This window comes from Tachyglossus aculeatus, chromosome 9 (assembly GCF_015852505.1).
Source record: "Tachyglossus aculeatus isolate mTacAcu1 chromosome 9, mTacAcu1.pri, whole genome shotgun sequence".
NCBI classification, from domain to species: domain Eukaryota; kingdom Metazoa; phylum Chordata; class Mammalia; order Monotremata; family Tachyglossidae; genus Tachyglossus; species Tachyglossus aculeatus.
The window spans coordinates 22,747,221-22,768,733 of record NC_052074.1 but is presented as its reverse complement, the minus strand read 5'-3'; the positions used below and the strand labels follow the sequence as shown (position 1 = coordinate 22,768,733).

The window sequence follows — 21,513 nt, the reverse complement described above, 5'->3', positions numbered from 1 at the left end:
ATTTCCACAAGGAGGCATCAAGCACTTCAGTGTAATAGAGTGGAATTTTCTAAGCAGGAAATTGCTGTACCACCCATAATTTGGGGGCATTCAGGGTTCCCTGGGTGCCAACCCCATAGGACCACCACCAGATCAGTCAGCTGTTTGAGACTCCCCTCCCCAGGGGATTCAGCATTAGACTGTGAGCCCACTGTTGGGTAGGGACTGTCTCTATATGTTGCCAATTTGTACTTCCCAAGCGCTTAGTACAGTGCTCTGCACATAGTAAGCGCTCAATAAATACGATTGATGATGATTCAGCATTAACCGAAAAGCAGCATGGCAAGAGTCTGGGAGTCAGGAGATCATGAGTTCTAATTATTCCGACTGCCGTTTGTCACTGTGTGACCTTGGGCAAGTCCCTTAACTTCTCTGTGCCTCAGTTACCTCATCTGTAAAAAGGGGATTAAGACTGTGAGCCCCACGTGGGACAGGGGCAATGTCCCACCCAATTTGCTTGTATCCACCCCAGCGCTTAGTATATGCCTGGTACATAGCGAGCACTTAAGTACCATAATAATAATAATAATAATAATAATAATAATAATAATGGCATTTATTAAACGCTTACTATGTGCACTGTTCTAAGCGCTGGATCACTATCATCAATCAATCAATAGCTCTTATTGAGCACCTACTGTGTGTAGAGCATTGTACTAAGCACCTGGCATCAATCATTGGTATTTATTGAGCATTTACTGTGTGCTAAGCACTTGGGAGAATACAATTCGAAATAATAATAATGATGATGGCATTTGTTAAGCACTTACTATGGGCAAAGCACTGTTCTAAGGGTTATAAAAATGATGGCATTTATTAAGCGCTTACTCTGTGCAAAGCACTGGTCTAAGCGCTGGGGAGGGTTAGTAGATATGTTCCCTGCCCGTGGTCTAGAGGAGAATTCAAAAGGATTAGAAACTCCCATCCGTGCTCTCAAGAGGAGTTTCCTATCTAGTGGGGGAGGCAGACAGAGTACAGCTAGGAGGGAAAAACAGAATATATAGGATATGGGCATGAGAGCTTAGGGGTTGTGGTAAATGGAAGTATTTAGGTGGATGGTGGGGCTGAAGTGGCAGTTGAGGGTATACAGTGGGGAGATTAGAGAATATTTAGGGAAGGTTTCCTGGAGGACATGTGACCTTGGAAGAGCTTTGAAAGTGGGGAGAGCTGTAGTATGTCAGATATGAAGGAGGAGGGATTTTTAGGCAGTGGGGAGGAGGTGAGACGAAGTCAGGGGCTGTAAAGATGAGAATGAGGCACAGGGAGTAGGTTATTTTAAGAGGAACCAATGTTGCTGCTGGGGTACTGTGGGAGAAAAGAGTAGATAAATAGAAGGGAGAGAACTGATCGAGTGTTTCAAAGCCAACGATCAGACATTTCTGCTTGATGTGGAGAAGAAGTGGTTAATCATTGGAGATTTATTTTGAGGAGTGGGGAAGTGAGTGCAGTATGACATTTTAGAAAAATGAGCCAGGCAGCAGAACTGGAAAGGGGAGAGACTGAAGTAAAGAAGATCAGTGAGGAGGCTGTTGCAAATAGTCACGCTGGGGTATGACAATTCCCTAAACCAGCTTTTTGGCTAGAGAGGATGAAATAGATTCTAGAAATGCTGCAGAGGAAAAAACCAACAGGATTTGGCAACAGATTGAATACAGGAGTTGAAAGAGAGGAAAAAGTCAAAAGATAGGGCCAAGGTGGAGGGCTTAAGAGGTGGGGAGAATGATGGTGTGGCCAACTGTAATGGGAAAGTGAGGTGGAGGAGGGGATTTTGGAGGGGGAGATGAAGAATTCAGTCTTAAAAATATTGAGTGTGAGGGGCCAGTGGGACATCCATGCAGAGATATCCTGAAAGCAGGAGGAAATAAAAGATTGGAGAGAGGTCAAGGATTACAGGGTAGATTTGAGAGTCATCCACATAGAGGTGGTAGTTGGAGTTATGGGAGTGGATGCTCTCCCCAGGGATTTAAATGTAAATCGAGAAGAAAAGGGGACTCAAAAACAGAGCCTAAAGGGATATCCACACACTGATAGTGGATAGGAGAAAGAGAAAGAACCGGTGAAAAACACTGAGGAGGATCAGCCGGAGAAGTAAAAGAACCAGAAAGGGAACTGTTTCAGAAAAACCAAGGTTAGGAAGAGTTTCCAGAAGAAGGGAGTGGTCCACAGTGTCAAAGGCCAATGAGAGAACAAGGAGGATTAGGACAGAATAGAGTCCGTATGATTTGGCAAAGAGGTCATTGGTAATCTTGGAGAATGGAGTGGTCTCAGTGAAGGGAACGGGGCAAAAAATGGATTGTAGGAAGTGAGGGAAGGAGTCGGAGGAGAGGAAGTGGAGCTGGTGGGTATATGTGTCTACCTACTGCCACAGAAGCCCAGCCTGTGCTCTCTGCTTGCCCTTTCATACACGTTCGCCAGCCCTTTCACACAGACTCTCTCCCTTTCTGGCCCACAGAATGTGGAAATACGCCCTCCCTCATCTTCCTTAGTCCGTTTCTCTGTCTTCCTTCAAGTATCTACAGAACCCTGACTCCAGGCCAGAAGGCTTTCCTGATTAACCTAGCTTTCCCCCCTCATTTTTCTTCACTACCTCCAAAGAACCCAAAGACCAGCGGTTAGATCACAGACTTGGAAGTCAGAAGGACTTGGGTTCTAATCCCAGCTCCTCACCTTATCTGCTGGATGACCCTGGGCAAGTCAATTCACTTCTCTGTGCTTGGATTATGGGACTCATAATCTAAGTAGGAGGAGTAGGATTTAATCCCCGTATTACAGATGAGGTAACTGGGGCACAGAGAAGTTAAGTGACTTGCCCCAAGTCACACAGCAGACAAGTGGCAGAGTCAGGATTAGAACCCAGGTCCTTCTAACTCCCAGTCCTGTGCTCTATCCACTAGGCCGCACTGCTTCTCAATCTGTACCTCACCTGATTAACTTGCTTCTACCCCAGTGCCTGACACCTAGTAAGCTCTTAACAAAGACAACAATAATTATTATCACACTTCTGAATATCATCCACACTCCTCAATCAGACACATCATCTTTTCCCATTCCTGGTCAGGAGTTAATGTGTTTTTTGGGTTTCTTTCCCTCAAACACTAGGACTGGAATTGAACTAGACCGGGCTGGAGGGGGCTGGACCTGTCTCCCCCAAACCCTCTCCTGTCCCTCTCCATCATTCCCTCTTGTTCCTGGGTGCTTCCACACTTCCGCTACCTGCCTCTATCCTTCCAGGAGTTTTGCATAATCCTGCCGGACTACCAGAGTCCTCCCTATCTGCCATGAGCTGCCTGGCTTCCTCCCTGCTGCCCTGGCTGCTCCTCTTGGATGTGCACCCCATCCTGCTGGGCCCCCTGCCTGGAACGGCACTACCCGTGAGTGTTGGCAAAGCTTTCCTCCAGCGATGGGGGAGGCCTTCTGTGCTGGGAGTTTATGGAGGGCCTGGAGAGGGTGACAGGATTAGGGAGGGAGGAAGTGCCATTTCAAGGCAGGTAATGGTGTTTGAGGGGAGGCAGTTAGAGGGGTAGGGGGAAAGGAGCCTTGGAGAAAGAGAATGGGCTCTGATGGAAGAGACAGTTGTGCTCTGTCGGGAAAGAAAAAACAGGTGGCATCTGCGGGGTGGCGAAATGGGTTGTAGGAGGGCAGGGAATCTGGGAGGAGGAAGCAAAACCTGAGGGATGGAAAGGAAAAAAGAAAGAAAACAGCCTGAGGAGGAGAGAGGATTGCAGGGGGAGAGGGAGAGTGAAAGGGCTGGGGAAGGAGAGAAGCTTGTGCGGGGGAGGGAGATGACTTAGGAGAAAAGAGCAGAATGTAGAGGGAACAGAATCTAGGAGGAAAGGTGAAAAAATACATTAGAATTGCCCTTTCAAGGACTGTCCCTTCTAAAGCAGAGTCTACACCACTATCTGCTGTGTGATCTTGAGCGGTCAGTTAAATTCTCTGTTCTTCAGTTTCTTCATCTGTAAAATGGAGATTCAATACCTGTTCTTTTTAAAGTGAACCCTAATCGGACAGGAATTATGCCTGACCTGACTGTACTGTGTCTACCCCAGCGCTTAGTACAGTGATGGGCATGTAATAAGGACTTAGCAAATTCCATTACTACTGTTATTAATGTCTACTAACTCTTTTGTATTATACTCTCCCAAGTGCTTAGTACACATTAGTTGCTCAATAAATATCACTGATTGATATTATTACTATAAAGCAGGATATTCTATCCCTGCATTTGGAAAAAAGAGTTCCTTTAAAATGGGCCCCTCCCCTCTACAGTCTGTTCAGGAAAGGAAGGTCAGAAGGCGCGGATGGGAGTGGGCGATGAAATGGTCTGAAGTAGTCTAGCCCACTCTGTGTGTTCAGAAGTAGTTCACTATGGGGTCCTTACCAATCTCAGTCTTCTGAGATTTCCAAAATACAGTCCCAAGTGAGCCTGGGGGCCAGAGATATTTAAATCCGGGGAAAAGATTAAACAAAATGTGTTGACTTTCCTCTGTTTTGCATGGTCTATCTGGGAACCAAACTCAGGGCCGGGTGTGTCCCCGAAGGCAGAATCCATGCCAAGAGGCTGATTATGCCCCAGCATTGACCAGTGCTTAGTGCCTCCCTTTTCCCTCTCAACTCTGTATTTGTAAGGTGTTTTAAGGTGTATTACTCTATTTATTTATTTATTTTACTTGTACAGATCTATTCATTTTATTTTGTTAATGTGTTTGGTTTTATTCTCTGTCTCCCCCTTCTAGTCTGTGAGCCCACTGTTGGGTAGGGACCGTCTCTTTATGTTGCCAACTTGTACTTCCCAAGTGCTTAGTACAGTGCTCTGCACACAGTAAGTGCTCAATAAATACGATTGATTGATTGATTGATTAAGGAGACCAGTGAGGGAGACCCCTGAATGAAACCAAAGTAGATAAAGAAGGGAGCTGGACCTCGGTTATTCCTGGTTGGGGAATCTTCTGGGCAGGTTCTACTGGGAAGCAGCGTGGCTCAGTGGAAAGAGCCCGGGCTTTGGAGTCAGAGGTCATCAGTTCAAATCCCAGCTCCGCCACTTCATCATCATCATCAGTCGTATTTATTGAGCGCTTACTATGTGCAGAGCACTGTACTAAGCGCTTGAGAAGTACAAATTGGCAACATACAGAGACAGTCCCTACCCAACAGTGGGCTCACAGTCTAAAAGGGGGAGACAGAGAACTAAACCAAACATACTAACAAAATAAAATAGACTAGATAGGTACAAGTAAAATAAATAAATAAATAGAGTAATAAATATGTACAAACATATATACAGGTGCTGTGGGGAAGGGAAGGAGGTAAAATGGGGGGATGGAGAGGGGGACGAGGGGGAGAGGGCAAGTCACTTCACTTCTCTGGGCCTCAGTTCCCTCATCTGTAAAATGGGGGTTAAGACTGTGAGCCCCCCGTGGGACAACCTGATCACCTTGTAAACTCCCCAGCGCTTAGAACAGTGCTTTGCACATAGTAAGCGCTTAATAAATGCCATTATTATTATTATTATTATTATCCTTATGGGCCTTTTTTCCTATATTCAGTCCCAGGAACCCTGGAGTCCAGGACCCGGAGGTGAGTCTGGGTAGCACTTTGGCCAAGAGAGGCAAATAGCTGGTAAGCCCAAATGGGGAAGGGAAGTGGGTTTGGAAATGGCTTGGGAGGAGAGGAGCGGGATATGGTAGAGCTAGTGGTGGGCCATTTGGTGGGCCAGAGGGCTGCTGGGGAGCAGCAGCTGCCCCTTAGAACTGTAATAGGAGAGGGAGGATGGGCCAGGTAGGGAAAGACGGCTGTTGGGCCCCTGTTTCTCTGCATCCAGAGCTCTTTCTGTCTGCTTTCCCCAAACCAGCCCCAGTTTCCACCTATGTGCAGTTGAGCATGCCAAGGGCCCCAGATGGAGAATGGATCCAGAGATTGTTGGAGACTTTTACAGTTACCCCATTCTTGGCCTCCTCCTCCTTGCCCTCCCCTAGAAGTCTCACTAACCTCAGCCTCACTACAGGTAAGATGGTAGCAAGATCTTTCTCTCCCCGGTCCCACCACCACCAAGCATCAGCCCCAGAGCCGATTAGGGGCAACCAAAGCACTTGTGTAGGGAAGGGGATAATAGGTGACGTGGCAGAAAGAATATTGTACTCTCCCAAACACTCAGTACGGTGCTCTGCACACAGTAAGTGCTCAATAAATACCATTGATTGATTGATTTGGGGAGAAGGCCCTGCTCCCCACCCATCCCATGGCTGGTCCAGCAGAAGACAAGAGTTGTTCCTCAAACCTTAGAACCATTCTGGAGCAGGTGAGTGTCCTTATTTAATCAAAAATAGAGATGGTCCTATCTGACTCAATCACTTCCTTCACTCCTGGCCCAGACTCTGTTCCTCTTTACAGCACATCCTATCCCAGCCCTTGCTTTCCTGCTATGGGCTAGGCTTTGCCATTTTGGTTCGGCCAAGGACTCAGAGCAAAGGCAACTGTGGACCTGAACTTCACCCTTTAATATCTTTGAGCAGCACCTCATCAAAGGGATTGTGCTCACCTCCTCCAGGAGGCCTTCCCAGACTGAGCCCCTTCCTTCCTCTCCCCCTCGTCCCCCTCTCCATCCCCCCCATCTTACCTCCTTCCCTTCCCCACAGCACCTGTATCTATGTATATATGTTTGTACATATTTTTTACTCTATTTATTTATTTATTTATTTTATTTGTACATATCTATTCTATTTATTTTATTTTGTTAGTATGTTTGGTTTTGTTCTCTGTCTCCCCCTTTTAGACTGTGAGCCCACTGTTGGGTAGGGACTGTCTCTATATGTTGCCAATTTGTACTTCCCAAGCGCTTAGTACAGTGCTCTGCACATAGTAAGCGCTCAATAAATACGATTGATGATGATGATGATGATGATGATTTTTCCTGGCCACTTGGCAGAGTGAGCAATCCCTTTGGGTGGGCGTAGAGAATATCTCCATCTTTCGTCCTCGGTACTGGCCCTTAAAGGCTGGCTATCATTTTGCAGAAGTATTAGGGAAGCTGTGTGGCCTAGTGAAAAGAGCACGGGTCTGGGACTCAGAGGACCTGAGTTCTAATCCCACCTCTGACACTTACCAGGTGTGTGACCTTGGGCAAGTCATTTCACTTCTTTGTGCCTTAATTCATCTGCAGAAGAGGGATTCAATACCTCTTCTCCCTCCAACTTAGATTGGGAGCCCCATGTGGGACTCAATTATCTGGTAGCTACCCCCAGTGCTTAGCTTAGTAAATGCGTAACGTACCCCACGATAATTGTTATTATGCCTCTTGAGCACTTTCTGGACTCTAGCTTGTTTAGGTACCATGCCCATCTAACTCTCTGTCCCCTAGTGTGTACCCCACACCAGGACAAAGGTTTTCACTGTAGCTGTCTCTCTGGATACCAGTGGAATGTCAGTACCTGCTACAACCACAATCCCTGCCACAGTTCCTCTGGCTTCAGAAATTGCACCTGCCTTTTCTTCAGTCATCTACACCCTGAATACTGCCAACTACTGCCACCAGGTGAGGAGGGTCAAGGGGCAGGGAGGAAAGAGGGACTGGCACCCTCTTGGAGTTGGTTCCGTTTGATATGAGTCAGGCCCTGCTGGTATTGCGAGGCACAGAGACCTAGAAATAAATAGCTCCGGTAATAGGAAAGGAAATATGACGGGGATGCTGGCCCCATTACCAACCACAGTGCCCCCCGAATGTGGCTCTCAGTCAGACCCCCAAACCTCCTTGAGGAATCCTGGAATTAAAGAATCCCCCACTAACACCTATTACTCTGCACCCCAAGGTATTCTCTGTCCCCTGGACTACTGATGTGGGTTTAGTACTTCAAGACTTGCAGGGTCCAGTAAAAGCTACCCAGCTAAACACCATGACTGTTGAGAAGACACTTGGAGAAATATTGGCCAGAAGAAAGAGACACTGTTACAACCCAGGAGACTGGATGAAAGATGAAGATCCGTTCTCATCTTCACCTCCCCGACACTGTATTTTTCCCTGCTTTCTTTCAGTTCCTGGGAAGCTGAGCCTTGCCTCAGCTTCACTGGCCTCAGGCAGCACCTTGACCCTCGTCCTCTTCATCAACCACACAGCCACCTCATTAAATTGGTACCTGAAACAACCTGGGACTCCAGACCCAATAATGCTGCACCCTGGAACTCAGGCATCCTTCACCACCAATCAGGACCAGGTTGTCCTCACTGTCGCCAATGTGTCCCAAGACTGGGCAGGTAGCAACAACCTCCTCCTCTTTCCCTTCCCTTTCCTCATTTCCCTTCTATTCCAGCTTTTCCTCCTCTTTCCCTTCCCTTTCCTCACTTCCCTTCTTCTCCTATTCCAGCTTTTCCTCCTCTTTCCCTTCTTCTCCTATTCCGGCTTTTCCTCCTCCTTCCCTTCTTCTCCCCTTCCTTTCTCCTTCCCCCCCTTCTACTCCTTCTCCTCTTCCTTCTTCTTCATCTCCTCCTGTCTCTTCCTCTTCTCCTTCTCCTCTCATTAATTAACTCAGAAAACTGAAGACTAAGGAGACGGAGATGGTGGGGAAATAAAGTAACACTGCTTAAATGTTAAAGAAGGTGGGGATTAGATGTTTCTGAGGTGAACCAGGAAGAATGAGTTTAAACTGCTGCAATAATTTATATTAAGTCATTTTTAATGGTATTTGTTAAGCACTTACTATGTGCCAGGCACTGTACTAAACGGTTGGGTAGATACAAGTTAATCAGGTTGGACGCAATCCCTATCCCACACAGGGCTCACGGTTATTCATTCATTCATTCAGTTGTATGCATTAATCCCATTATCAATTAATTATTCTTAATTATTAAGTATTAACTAGTCTTTCTTCCCATTTTACACATGAGGGACAGAGGCACAGAGAAGATAAATGACTCACCCAAGGTCACTCTGCAGACAAGTGACGGAGGTAGGATTAGAACCCAGATCCTTCTGATTCCCAGGCCCGTGTACTATCCTTTAGGCCATGCTGCTATCGTTCTCTGCACTTGGACCAGCACTAAGGCGAGGGATGAAGTAGAGGGAATGGTCCCAGGCCACACAGGGAGGACAGGTCAGGTTCGGAGGAGGAGAATGGTCGGGGCCAGGGATCGAGGTCTGTGTCCGCAGGGGAGTACACGTGCCGCTTTGTGGCTCGGAGTTTCCTGTGGGAACTGCGCCAGACCGTGACCGTGCCCCTGCAGCCCCGGGATGTGGTGCGACTCCCATCCCAGCTCTCCGTCTCCTGCAACTCCTTCTCTGGCTTTGAGCTGAAATGCTGTATCCCCAACACCGTACTGACCTACAAAGCTTCCTGGAGCCCCGAACCCCGAACGTCAGGTACGGAGGGAAGAGCAAGGTACGCTGGGAGGAGTGTTACCTAACCAGAAGGGCGAGGGGGGCTGGGAGGAAGGGGAAATTTGTCTCCTCACTGTTTTCACTCCCCAGCTGTGAACTGATCAATTAATCAATGGTATTTATGGAGCACTTACTGTGTGCAGAGCACTGTACTAAGTGCACCTTCTTTCCTCTCCCCCTCGTCCCCCTCTCCATCCCCCCCATCTTACCTCCTTCCCTTCCCCACAGCACCTGTATATATGTATATATGTTTGTACATATTTATTACTCTATTTATTTATTTTACTTGTACATATCTATTCTATTTTATTTTGTTAGTATGTTTGGTTTTGTTCTCTGTCTCCCCCTTTTAGACTGTGAGCCCACTATTGGGTAGGGACTGTCTCTATATGTTGCCAACTTGTACTTCCCAAGCGCTTAGTACAGTGCTCTGCACACAGTAAGCGCTCAATAAATACGATTGATGATGATGATGATGATGCTTGGGAAAGTACACCACAACAAAGTTAATAGATTCCCTTCCTGCTCAATCAATCAATCAGTGGTATTTATTGAGCACTTTCTGTGTGCAGGGCACTGTACTAAGTGGTTGGGAGAGTACACTACAACAAAGTTAATAGATTCCCTTCCTGCTCTTGATGCCCCTGCACCTTGCCATTCTCCCTCCCTACCCTACCTTACCACCAGGTACTTTACGATTGAATAAATGAAAGGCCCTTTGGTCAGACTGCCTAACTGATGGAGAGCCTAACTGTTCTGGCCCTGGGGTAAATGGATCCCCCTCACTCCTTTATTAAGGGGGCTCTTTCTCTTTCACCCCTTTCTCAGGGCTTTTGTCTGGGGTCTCAGGGCCGCGGTGCCTCTCTTTGGTCGTGCCAAACTGTCCTCAGGGTGACACCGAGTACGTGTGTGAGCTGCAAAGCGATGGGCTGGCTCCTGTGCAGGTGCCTATCTCCATTACTGTCATCCAAGGTAGGGGAGTTATGCCTGGTGCCGTCCTGCCAACCTGGACACTTGTTGGGGCCCTGGAGGCTGGGGGCCAAGTAAGGTGATTCAGGGACAAATCACAGCTTTAAGGTTGGAGGGATTACAGGAAGCTCCCTGCCTAACCCAGAGGGATGACAGGCCCAGGGTACTGTAAGGGCCTCCAGCATATAGACATAAATTCTGAAGCGGGGTCTGAATATGTAGGTGTTAGAGCTGGCTGGTGGTTTGATATGTCTTGGGGTATTGGAAGTTAATCAGGGAAAACCTGTTGAAGGAAGTGGCATTTTAGGAGGTCTTCGAGGGTGGGGTGGGGGTGAAGAGTTGTGATCTGCCCGATTAGCGGAGAGGGAGTCCCAAGCTGGCGGAACAGCATAAGTGAGGGGATGGAGGTGGGAGAGTCGAGAGCAAGTTAGATAGAAGGGTTATTTGTCAAGGCTAGTGAAACACAGCTGGAGGGATTGGCGAGGTTTTGTTCCTCCTCTCTCCAGATGGAGATATCACCTGCCCCCAGGACTCACTGGGTGGTAACTGGGATGCCACCGAGGCTGGGCACCAGGCCCAGATCCCGTGCCCTATGAATCGGACAGGGACGGTGGAGAGGAACTGTGGGGCCCAAGCCATCTGGGGACCCTTGAAGAGTAACTGCGTTGACACAGGGCTACTGGTTATGCTTCATCAGACTCAGGTAAGGTTTCTGACCCCCACCATTTTCAACATCTATCCTTGACCTCTACTGTCCCTAGTCTGGCCCCCCGTCTCTTGGCCCTCTCCAAGGGTCAGCTCAAAGACCAACTAACTTCATTCGCTGTCCTGGAGCGATTTTGTTGGGAAAAACAAAAAAGGGTTGGGATGAGCTGAGGGCCTCAGGCAGAGGTAGAATTCAAACTGGGGCTCAGCCTCATCCCTGCTCTGGGAGCGTCCCATTGCATGGTATTTTTATTTGTGGCTGGGGGAGCAGACAACTTAGCAGGGCATAGTGATCCCCTGTTGCCTTTACTATATTTCCCTGACTCCCCCAGGCTCTTGGCGTCTCTCACTGCCCTGTCCTTCTTCTGCTTGTGGCAGCTTCTGTTAGCAGGCCAGGGAGTTCCAGATAAAGAGGTACCTACACTGATGAGAAAGTTGCCGGAGGAGGTGGCAGCCGTCAGCTCCCCGTCTGACCTGCTCGTGTTGCTGGACATAGTGGAGATGCTAGCTCATGAGGTGAAAGATACCAGGATGCCACTCAACGAGAGCACCTTGGAGGTGAGGACAAGCCTGGGGTCACAACAGTGCTGGAAGTGGTAGACTGGAGGCCTCGCTGGTCTTGCACTGAGCCTTGTTATCCTCTCAGCCGGCACACGGCCTTTCAGATACTAGCCCTGTCAAAAATCATCGTGTTTGCTCTCCCAGTTTTTCTAGGAGAGTGGCGGGGAGCCGAATTTAAGCTTCAGTGCATTCAGGGCTGTGGAAACGTGGGGCGTCCCCTTGACCAAAGTTGCCCCAAGTCACAGTTTTCTAGACTGTGAGCCCGTTGTTGGGTCACCTTCTCTATAAGTTGCCAACTTGTACTTCCCAAGCGCTGAGTACAGTGCTCTGCACACAGTAAGCGCTCAATAAATACGATTGAATGAAAGGCACCACCTTGGGGGAGTCTGTGTCCTCCGATCTTGAAGAACGTAACCCTGCTATTCAGTCCAGAGCAGCCTCGCGAGTTAGAAGCTAAAAGAGGGAGGGAGGGAGAGGGTGGTTGGGCTTTCAGAGCAGCCTTACTAGAGCTCTGATGGCAGTGGGTCTGGGACGACTTCCTCTTTTCACCCATCTTCAGGTGGGCCCTGGTGGGAGCATATTGCCGGAGGGATTGGGAATGGCAGAAGGCACGAGAGCATAATTACACGCAGTTGCATGCATCATATATGAACTTGCTATTTATTCTTCAGAAACATGCATCTACCAGGCATCTCCCTACGTACCCACGAATAGTTGTAAATGTTCTTAGACACAAGTGACTGCACGTATCGTGTGCAGGTAGGTTCAGCCGGAAGGGAATTTACCAGGAAGGTTCCTGGTTATGCTCATGCCTACCCATGCTGCCTAGAAGATAATTATCTCCGGGTTTTTTCATGGAGAGGAACATATGTCTGTAAAGATGCAGAGTCAAAATACCACAATTCATGAATCCTCAGGCACACATTAACCCAGGACCCGTGGTGCTTGACCGGTACCATGGACTCTGGTGTCCCAATAATGCTTTCTGCCTTTTGAATCCCGTGCCGGGTGGCTGCAGGATTTCCTGACGGCCACAAATAAGCTGCTGGACTTGGACTCCACCACTCTGTGGGCCCCAGCCCAGGCCCAGGTCCCTGCCGCGGGGTCATCATTTCTCCAGGCTGTGGAAAGCATGGCACAAAGACTGCCCCCCAAGATTGATTCCTTCCACCTCCAGCTACCCAATGTAGAAGTACAGTCCCAGCTGTTGGGGCTCGAGCCAAATGACTACAGCATCTCCTTCTCCACTCAGCCACCACTACGGGCATGGATCCAACGCCAGGCACTAGCCCAGCTTTCCAAGGAGTTTGGCAACGTCAGCATCACCAGTCTGGTGCTAAGAAAACTAGACCAGATTCTGCCGATGAACTTCGGGCCAGGGTTGGAGGGCTCCCATTACGATCCCTACAGTCTGATTCTTTCCAATTCCATCACCGCAGGTGGACAGAGTGTCAGCCAAGTGGAGAGTATTATGGACTTTGGGAACACGGAGGGCACGGCCCAGTGCGTCTTCTGGGACCACGGCCTTTTCCACAACGTAGGGGGCTGGTCAACTGAAGGATGCCAGGCCAAGGAAGCCAAAGTTGGGGCCACCGCTCAGTGCTTCTGCGTACACCTGACCTCTTTCTCCATCCTCATGTCACTCCATGATGTCCCAGACAGATTTTCACTGACACTGCTGAGTCAGGTGCTTTTGGGGGCCTCAGTGCTGTGTCTGCTGCTGAGCCTAGGAATGTACAGGGCCGTGTGGCGGGTTGTGATCCGGAATAAGGTCTCTTATTTTCGTCTCGCCGCCTTGTTCAATATGGTGTTCTGCCTGTTGACAGCCGACATCTGCTTTCTGGGGGCATCCCTGCAACCAAGTCCCCAGAGTCCACTCTGCCTGATTGTTACCTTCCTCTGCCACTTCCTCTACCTTGCCGCATTCTTCTGGATGCTGGCCCAGGCCCTAGTGCTAGGCCACCAACTGGTCTTCGTCTTCCACCAGCTGTCCAAGCGCCGGGTGCTGCCCCTGATGATAGCTTTGGGTTACCTGTGCCCCTTGGGACTGGCAACCGCCACGCTGGGCATATACTTCCCCCAAGGCCGGTACGTGAAGAAGGAAGCCTGCTGGCTGGATGCGAAGAGTGGGGCCCTGTACTTCTTTGTGGGGCCAGTGCTGACTATAGTGGGGGTGAATGCAGTGGTGCTAGCGGTGGCTGTGCTGAAGCTGATGAGGCCGACACTGTCTGAGGGGCCACGGACCGAGGAGCGCCATACACTGATGTGCATTTTCAAGGCACTGCTCATCCTCACTCCTGTCTTTGGTCTGACGTGGGGGCTGGGCCTGGCCAACATGATGCAAGAGCTCTCCGAGGTTCCTCACTACCTGTTCGTGGTGTTCAATGCCTCCCAGGTGGGTGAAACAAAGTGCTCGTTCTTCCTGTCTAGAAGGTTCTCCTCGGTTCATTCGGATTCAGTTTGTGACTGTAGGGACAGTAGGGGCTTGGCCCTATTGCTTGGCTCTGGGTGGTGTCCTTGTCTCATTCCGCTTAAACTTGACTGATCTCCTTTTCTTCCTTGCTTTTCTCCCTGAGTTTTGAACTTCTTTTAGGCTTCCTGGCATCTTCTCACCTACACCTGCATTTCATGCCTTTTCTTCCTGGGCTCCTTGCAACACCTCTCTTTTCTCTTCCACCCCAGACCCATGCGTGTCTTTTTAGAGCTGTTTCCACTGAGGTCTTATTAGCTCTGATCTTTCTTTCCCCAGCTATATGCTTTGCTGGGCTTTACTCTCTGCTAGGGCAGACTCCTGTTTCATTAGAACAGTGCTTGGCACATAGTAAGCGCTTAATAAATGCCATTATTATTATTATTAGCACTATCTTAGCTGTTACATAGCCCACAGTGCTTACCTTCCTCGTCCTCCTCCTCTTCTTCCTGTGCCTCTTTCCCTTTGTCCTCCTCCAGTCAGGTCCCTGGCCTCTGCAGTACTTGTCTTCTGGGGAATTGATTCCTTGCAGCCTCATCAGAAAATTTCTCAGATAATTTACAGATTTCTGAAGGGGATGGAGAGGATGAATACCATTGTGATAAGCCTTATATGTGATCCCAATTCTTCCAGTGTTGTTTATATTCCTGCAATGCAGGACTTTCAACGTTAATATGTCTTCCAAAGTGCCTAACGTACCTCCAGAAAGTTAGGCACTTATGCATTTAGAGAATTGGTTTTGTTAGTACTGATGATTTATCTACACCGACTATGTGTCAGGTGGAAAAAGGGCCTGATTTAGTTCCAGTTGAGGAAAATCTCACAGTCTAATTTAGAGGAACTAAAGCCCCATGAGCAGTGATGGAGTGCAAAGTTCTCAGGGCCTACTAGTCCCTAATCCTTCCCATTCTTTTCTGGAGCCAATCAATCAATCGTATTTATTGAGCGCTTACTGTGTGCAGAGCACTGTACTAAGCGCTTGGGAAGTACCAGTTGGCAACATATAGAGAAGGCAGAGACCAGAATCAATCAATCAATCAGTTTATTGAGTGCTTACTGTGTGCAGAGCACTGTACTAAGCACTTGGGAAGCAGCTTGTTAGCAGGGCAGAGACTTTGGCATCATACCATCTTACTTTGACCAGGTCACTCTCATGTCTTTCCTCCAAGGGTATCTTCATCCTGCTATTTGGCGGCCTAATGGACAAGAAGGTAAGAGTCTGTCATCCTAAATAGGCCCAAATTCATCCAGAAGGAAGAGGCCAAAGCTTTTGTAACAATGATCTCCTTTCCCCTGCAGATGAGGGAAGCTTTACTCAAGCGCTTGGGCTGCTCTAAGGTCCCGGTATCCACCATCAGCTTGGTGAGTTGGGCCTTGGGTCTGGTCTAGCCCCTCACTTCAGTTATCATGCAGCCTCAGGGCAGAAGTGACTCCTCCCCGAACCCCCGCAATTAAAGCCAGTTGACAGGATAGGGACAAGAGTGGGTGGTCAGGGCCATCTTTAGTTCTGACAAGTTTTAGGTTCATTTGAGGCATCCCAAGGGAGGCTAGTCAACAAGAGAGGAGCACTAGAAATCAGGGCTCGTGGATCCCCACTTGGGCCCTATGCACCTTGGCTAGAGGTGTAATATGCCCTATATATTGAGCAGCAAGGTGGAACCAACATGAAGTATTAGCAGGCTTTGGCAGCGTAGGTATAGGTAGCCCAACTGCACGTGTCATCTGTACCGGGGGCTGAAATTGCTGCTTGCAACAACTGAGTCTTTTCTTTCCTCTCACAGGTCACAAGTGACACAAGTTACTTGGAACATAGCAACTGAAAGACCCAAAACCTACCTGGGTGAGTCTGAATTCTTCCTGGGTCGCAAGAAGTTAGGACTTAGCTTAGAAGCAAGGAGCAAGCACTTAGTACAGTGCGCTGCACACAGTAAGTGCTCAATAAATACGATTGAATGAATGACTTGGCGGAGAACACAAAGGGCACTGCAGGCTTTTCATATTAAGCCGTGATGACTAAAATTCGGTTCTTTGTACAAAGTGACGTGCGCGCCTGAGAACATACACTTCTCCAGAGAGAGATCTCTACCAATTCTATGCTGTGTGACTTTGGACAAGTCACTTCACATGTCTGTCTCACTTCTCCTGTTCTCCTTCCTACTTAAGCTGTGAGCCCCATAAGGGACAGGGACTTTTCGCAGAACTTCTGCCACCTAACCAATCTTCCTTCCCCTTCTCTGCTGTCTTCCTTGACACCTCACCACCGCTCCTAAGCAACAATTTGTTAGGGAAGCCTCACAAATTAGACAAATGTCTTATAATCCTTCTTGACTGTAAGCTACTTGTAGGTAGGGATCATTTCTACCAATTCTATTGCATTGTACTCTCCCAAGCACTTGGCACAGTGCTCTGCACAATAAATAATAATGGCATTTATTAAGCACTTAATATGTGCAAAGCACAGTTCCAAGCGCTGAGCACTGTTCTAAGCGCTGCTCACTGACTGGTCTCCTTAAAATATCTAACTACAATATTTTCCCAAATTTTATTTCACAGGGTTTCAAAGACAAACCAACTTTCAACTGATGCGACCAAGAGGAAATCTGTATCTTTGTTTTTATCTGGGCTGAGTCATTTAAAAATGGAAAATAAAAATTTTCAATTGATGCTTAAAGGATGTGCAACCCGCTGAAACAAACAAAAGACAAATTAAGTGGAAGGTTACCTAACCAAATGTTCAAGTTAAACAGGGGAAGAGAAAGAAAAAGAAACCTTTCAGTTAAAGCTACTTTATTAGGGACAATTTGAGCAGGTACAAATTCCACGGTTAAGGATGAAGCTGGGAAAAGATAAACCTGGAATTGGGGCAGACACACAGGAGTACTAATGATACTGAGCACCTAAGTGCAGTGCACTGTAGTAAGCACTTGGGAAAGTACACCAGAAGCACAGACTTTCCTGCCTACAAGGCACTTATATTCTGATAGGGGAGACATATGCATACAATATTCTCCCTGCAGAAAGGGAGCAGGAGATGCAGCAGAAGTGGCTTATTCTTACAAATGGTGTTATTTGCCATCAACAAGTAGAGCTTAGGACATTCCTCTTGCAGTTGTCCCTGGGCATTTCAACCACACTTCTCCTCATCCATCTTTGACTTCCACAGAAGTTGGGCATAGTGTGAGAGACACCAGTTTTTCATTTCGAGTTTGGGGCGGGGGGCAAAAAAGGGGCAGTTTTTTTAGTAGGAAGGACTGGCACAGACTTTAAAGAACTATTCTGGGTCTTGTCAGAACTCTAGAATGAGTAAGTCTAGTCCCAGAAAGGTGCGATGTTAACCACCACCTGAAAATGGGCACTTACAGGGTCCTAAGTGGCCAACAGCTAACTCTCTACAGCTTCATAGTGGATTTTTACACTTTATTTCTCCCCATTATTATATGTAACCACTGTAAAAAAGCTGTAAAAAAGCACACACAGAGTGACTTCAGTTATTTTATTGCCTTCCACCATGTAGCCGAATGGCTGAGGATGGTTATGTTTATGTTCTGTAATGCCAGGAATATAGAGAACTTGCAGAAGAGAGAGATTAAAAAGGTTAAATGATTTAACCAAGGAGAAAAATGGTAAGAGATTGGCATTTTGATTACATGCAAAGATTATAAGATAGTGCAATAGCTGGGCAAAGGAAGTTGTGGATGCTGGAGAATTATTCCCCAAACCACTGAGTGGAAGCTTTGTTCAAAAACAGGTGTCATTAACAATACTTTAGAACTAGTACAAGTTACTCTTTCACTGAGTTCAATTCTTCCCTGTTTTGAAGAGTAGGTCCAACTCTAAAAGTTTTGGGGGGGCAAGGTGTCCTACTAAAACAGTGGTGATTAATATCTCACACTTTACCCAGAACTGAATTTACATGGCTTTTGTAAAACAGGAGAATACATAACCCTGATGAAGAAAAATTCAAATGCAAATCCCTATTATGATGGGGTACCTCATACCTGCACCCAAAAGTGAATTTCACCATCTGTGGTTTCTTCTTCTAGTATGAACTTGTTATTGAGGATTGGTCTGATTCCCTTTGACTTTTCACCCATTCCTCTCATCTGCCCATTCCTCACCATTTTTAGTCTCCTGCAGGAGGTGGATAGATAAAATGCTGTAAAAGACGGATTCCTATTAATTCCTGGAGCAAGTATTGAAGGGAATAATTCTGTGTTGCAGTGGTTTCACATCCTCATGGGCCAGGGTGATAGCAGGCTGGAGGACTGCTATAGGGAAGCTTCCCCTGTCTGTAATCCTAAAGTCACTGGAGTTTTCTCTGGGGAAGGGTGGGGGGAAGGTTAGGGGAGAAAGGTTGGTCCAGTAAGTATAGTAAGTATATATATAGTATATATATAGTATAGTATATATATAGCATATATATATATATAGTATATATATACTATATATATAGTATATATAGTGTGTGTGTATAGATATATAGTAAGTATATATATATACAGTATATATACCTATATATATGTATATATGTTTGTACATATTTATTACTCTATTTATTTTACTTGTACATATCTATTCTATTTATTTTATTTTGTTAGTATGTTTGGTTTTGTTCTCTGTCTCCCCCTTTTAGACTGTGAGCCCACTGTTGGGTAGGGACTGTCTCTACACGATGCCAATTTGTACTTCCCAAGCGCTTAGTACAGTGCTCTGCACACAGTAAGCGCTCAATAAATACGATTGATGGATTGATTGACAGTAAGCAGGATATGGGGTGAGACTGTTCCACAGACATGATTCTAATTTGGAGGCACCCTGAGTAATTTGGGAATGCTCCTTCCCTTTAACTAGGAAGGAAGGGAGTTATATCTCCAGGTGACCCCCAAGTGACATCCCGAGTAGGATGGAGGGAATAGTGGCAGGAAAGAGTTGGCTGCCTCCCAAGGAAAGGAGACCACACAAGTCAACTTTCCACTTTTATTTTTTGCTAAAGACACCCCCCACACCCCCACACCTTTGGGGTATATAGTCAACCTTCCTTTATTTTCATATTCTTTGCCCTTTTCTTCCCCAACTTGGTTCATTTCTTCTTGGGATACTCCTCCTAGTCTTTATTCTTTAATTTTCCACCTTATTATCAGTCTCGGATCTCCCTCCCTTGCCCCCAGCATTATTTTCTGATTCTCAGACCCCTAATGAGCCACACCAGTAGGCCTGGAAGAAAGCATTTTTGAAAAGACAACCCGAGGTGAAAAATCATATTAAAATGGCGCCCCAAGGATAAGCACAACACTAGCCCATTAAATGTTGCTGTACTTCACTGAGTGACTTGCACCAATCAACATAAAAGTGGCGTGAAGTTACTATCTTAAATTCCTTGCTCCTCTCCACTCCCCCTGCCTATTTTCTGACTGGAGGTAAAGGAGGACTTTACAGGTCTAAATAACATCAAGCTCAAGGCTTTTAGCGCATCACATAACTCCATTTTGCAAAACTAGTTAAATGTAAAGGAGTACAAGGACGCTTGCTCTAAATATGTTGCTCTAGATCTAAGGACTTTCTCACATGCCAGTCAAAATCCATTGGCTGCATTTATTCAGAAGTCTCTCAAAAGGTGTGCTAACGTTAGTTTAGCTGTGCAACAGGCATCGCTCCAATCAGAAATATACTTCAAAAGAGGGTACTCACTCTAATACCTTAACAACATCTCTTCAATGTTCACTGAAGTGGAAGTTGTTTTTGAAAAAATAAAAAAAACCACAATTTTCCCTATAGAGCAGCACCTCCCCTTCAGTCAATGAAATCATCCAATCTCTAAATACTCCAATTTATTAAGGCTGACAAAAGAGGCCAACAAATATATGAACACTTCCTGCTGATTACAGTGTCCTTCCATTGTTCTTCCACTACAAAAAGTAGTTTAGGCACCTTGGTTTGTGAATATTAGGAGAAAAAAGACTTGAACTGTAGGACAAAATTTAACTTTAAGATCCACATCTTGTAGGCTTTGAGGATGCTACATGGACTACTCAGACCACAGTGCTCTGTTTTTCAAGATTGTTATTAAAGTTTAGAAGGGAGGCGGGGAAACCCAAGGAACCTTAACAGTTAGATTCTGGGCAGTTGAGAAATCCCTGAAAAAAGCGGGAAGTCCAAATCACTGAAAGCTCAGAACAGGGGCAAGGATTGGCTAGAAAAGGCATTGGGTGAGCCCTGATTGACACTCCAAAGGAGGCAGCCTGCAGCTCCAGGCTCCATTTGAGCTACGGTGCCCTCACTATCCCGTGTCCCTGAAGCTTTTCTCTATCAAGTGGCCAGGGCTGAGTGGAGCAGGCGATGGCAGGGGTAGATGCAGACGGGGGAGATGCAGTCACTTCTGTGGAACCAGTAAAAGCTGCTGCTCTAGAGTTAGCACGCAGCTTTAGCCTCCTCCCCTCCGTTCCCCCCTCACCCCCGAAAAAGGTATAGCAAAACAAAACCCTTACTGATGTCTGCTTGCACTAGAAGATACTCAACAAAAGACCTCAAAACCTGCTTTCCTAAAAATGAGCGAGGAACTACAGATGTCTCTCTTTATTAGTGCATTGGAATGGCATTGCTTAGTATGGGACACTTGCAGATCCTTTGTGATTTATTTCTTTACTGGGGGTACGTTTCCACAATCATGGCATGGCCCTGAAATGGAAAAGAAAGGAGCAATGTGAACGTAGCCATTAGGGGCTGGGAGGGTTGGAGGGGTGGGACGGGGACAGCTAGCATGTTGTAGAGAAGTAGCGAGGCTCAGTGGAAAGAGCACGGGCTTTGGAGCCAGAGGTCATGGGTTCGAATCCCGGCTCCGCCACATGTCTGCTGTGTGACCTTGGGCAAGTCACTTCACTTCTCTGAGCCTCAGTTCCCTTATCTGTAAAACGGGGATTAAGACTGTGAGCCCCATATGGGACAACCTGATCACCCTGCATCCCCCCAGCGCTTAGAACAGTGCTTTGCACATAGTAAGCGCTTAAAAATGCCATCATTATTATTATTAGAGAAAAGGAAATTCTAGAAAATTCAAAGGATTTGCTTTCTGAGCAGTCCTACATTTCAACAGATTTAACGTCTTTCGAGGGAGGTTGAAAGGCAGTCATTTGTGATCACGCATCTTCACAGAAATCTTAGATTTGGATGTCAAAGGTCAGATTGTTAAAAAGATACTTCATTCACCCTTCACCTCTACTTCTCTCGGTGAAATGAGTGACTAATAGAGGAAAAGCAATCCTCTAGGGATTGAAGCAGTGTGGCCAAGTGGACAGAGCACAGGCCTGGGAATCGGAAGGACCCGAGTTCTAAATCCACCTCTGTCACTTGTCTGCTGTGTGACCGTGGGCAAGAATACCCCTGCACAACTTGGTCCAACTTTGTT

General features: G+C 47.0%; 2 protein-coding genes across 4 annotated transcripts in view; one reads left to right on the top strand and one right to left on the bottom strand.

Moving 5' to 3' along the window:
• Positions 1–2,975: 2,975 nt before the first annotated feature.
• Positions 2,976–16,782, top strand: ADGRF3 (adhesion G protein-coupled receptor F3). Of its 2 annotated transcripts, XM_038751897.1 has the most exons (14): positions 2,976–3,410; positions 5,586–5,616; positions 5,891–6,043; positions 7,397–7,570; positions 8,068–8,286; positions 9,179–9,388; positions 10,235–10,378; positions 10,882–11,078; positions 11,459–11,638; positions 12,660–14,036; positions 15,281–15,322; positions 15,411–15,473; positions 15,893–15,951; positions 16,665–16,782. In XM_038751897.1, exons 1-13 carry the CDS (start codon positions 3,318–3,320, stop codon positions 15,929–15,931), a joined length of 2,922 nt encoding a protein of 973 aa, XP_038607825.1. In that variant the 5' UTR covers positions 2,976–3,317; the 3' UTR covers positions 15,932–15,951; positions 16,665–16,782. The 2 variants fall into 2 exon arrangements, with proteins under 2 accessions (XP_038607825.1, XP_038607826.1); XM_038751898.1 differs by lacking the exons at positions 2,976–3,410; positions 5,586–5,616; positions 5,891–6,043; positions 7,397–7,570 and having other exon boundaries at positions 8,170–8,286; positions 9,253–9,388.
• Positions 16,783–19,922: 3,140 nt separating this feature from the next.
• Positions 19,923–21,513, bottom strand: part of HADHB (hydroxyacyl-CoA dehydrogenase trifunctional multienzyme complex subunit beta) — a 30,511-nt gene continuing 28,920 nt past the window's right edge. For both annotated transcript variants that reach the window (XM_038751429.1, XM_038751428.1), the window contains one exon: positions 19,923–20,786. In XM_038751429.1, coding sequence (XP_038607357.1) covers positions 20,751–20,786 — 36 coding nt within the window. In that variant the 3' untranslated portion in view covers positions 19,923–20,750. The remainder of the gene's footprint in view (positions 20,787–21,513) is intronic.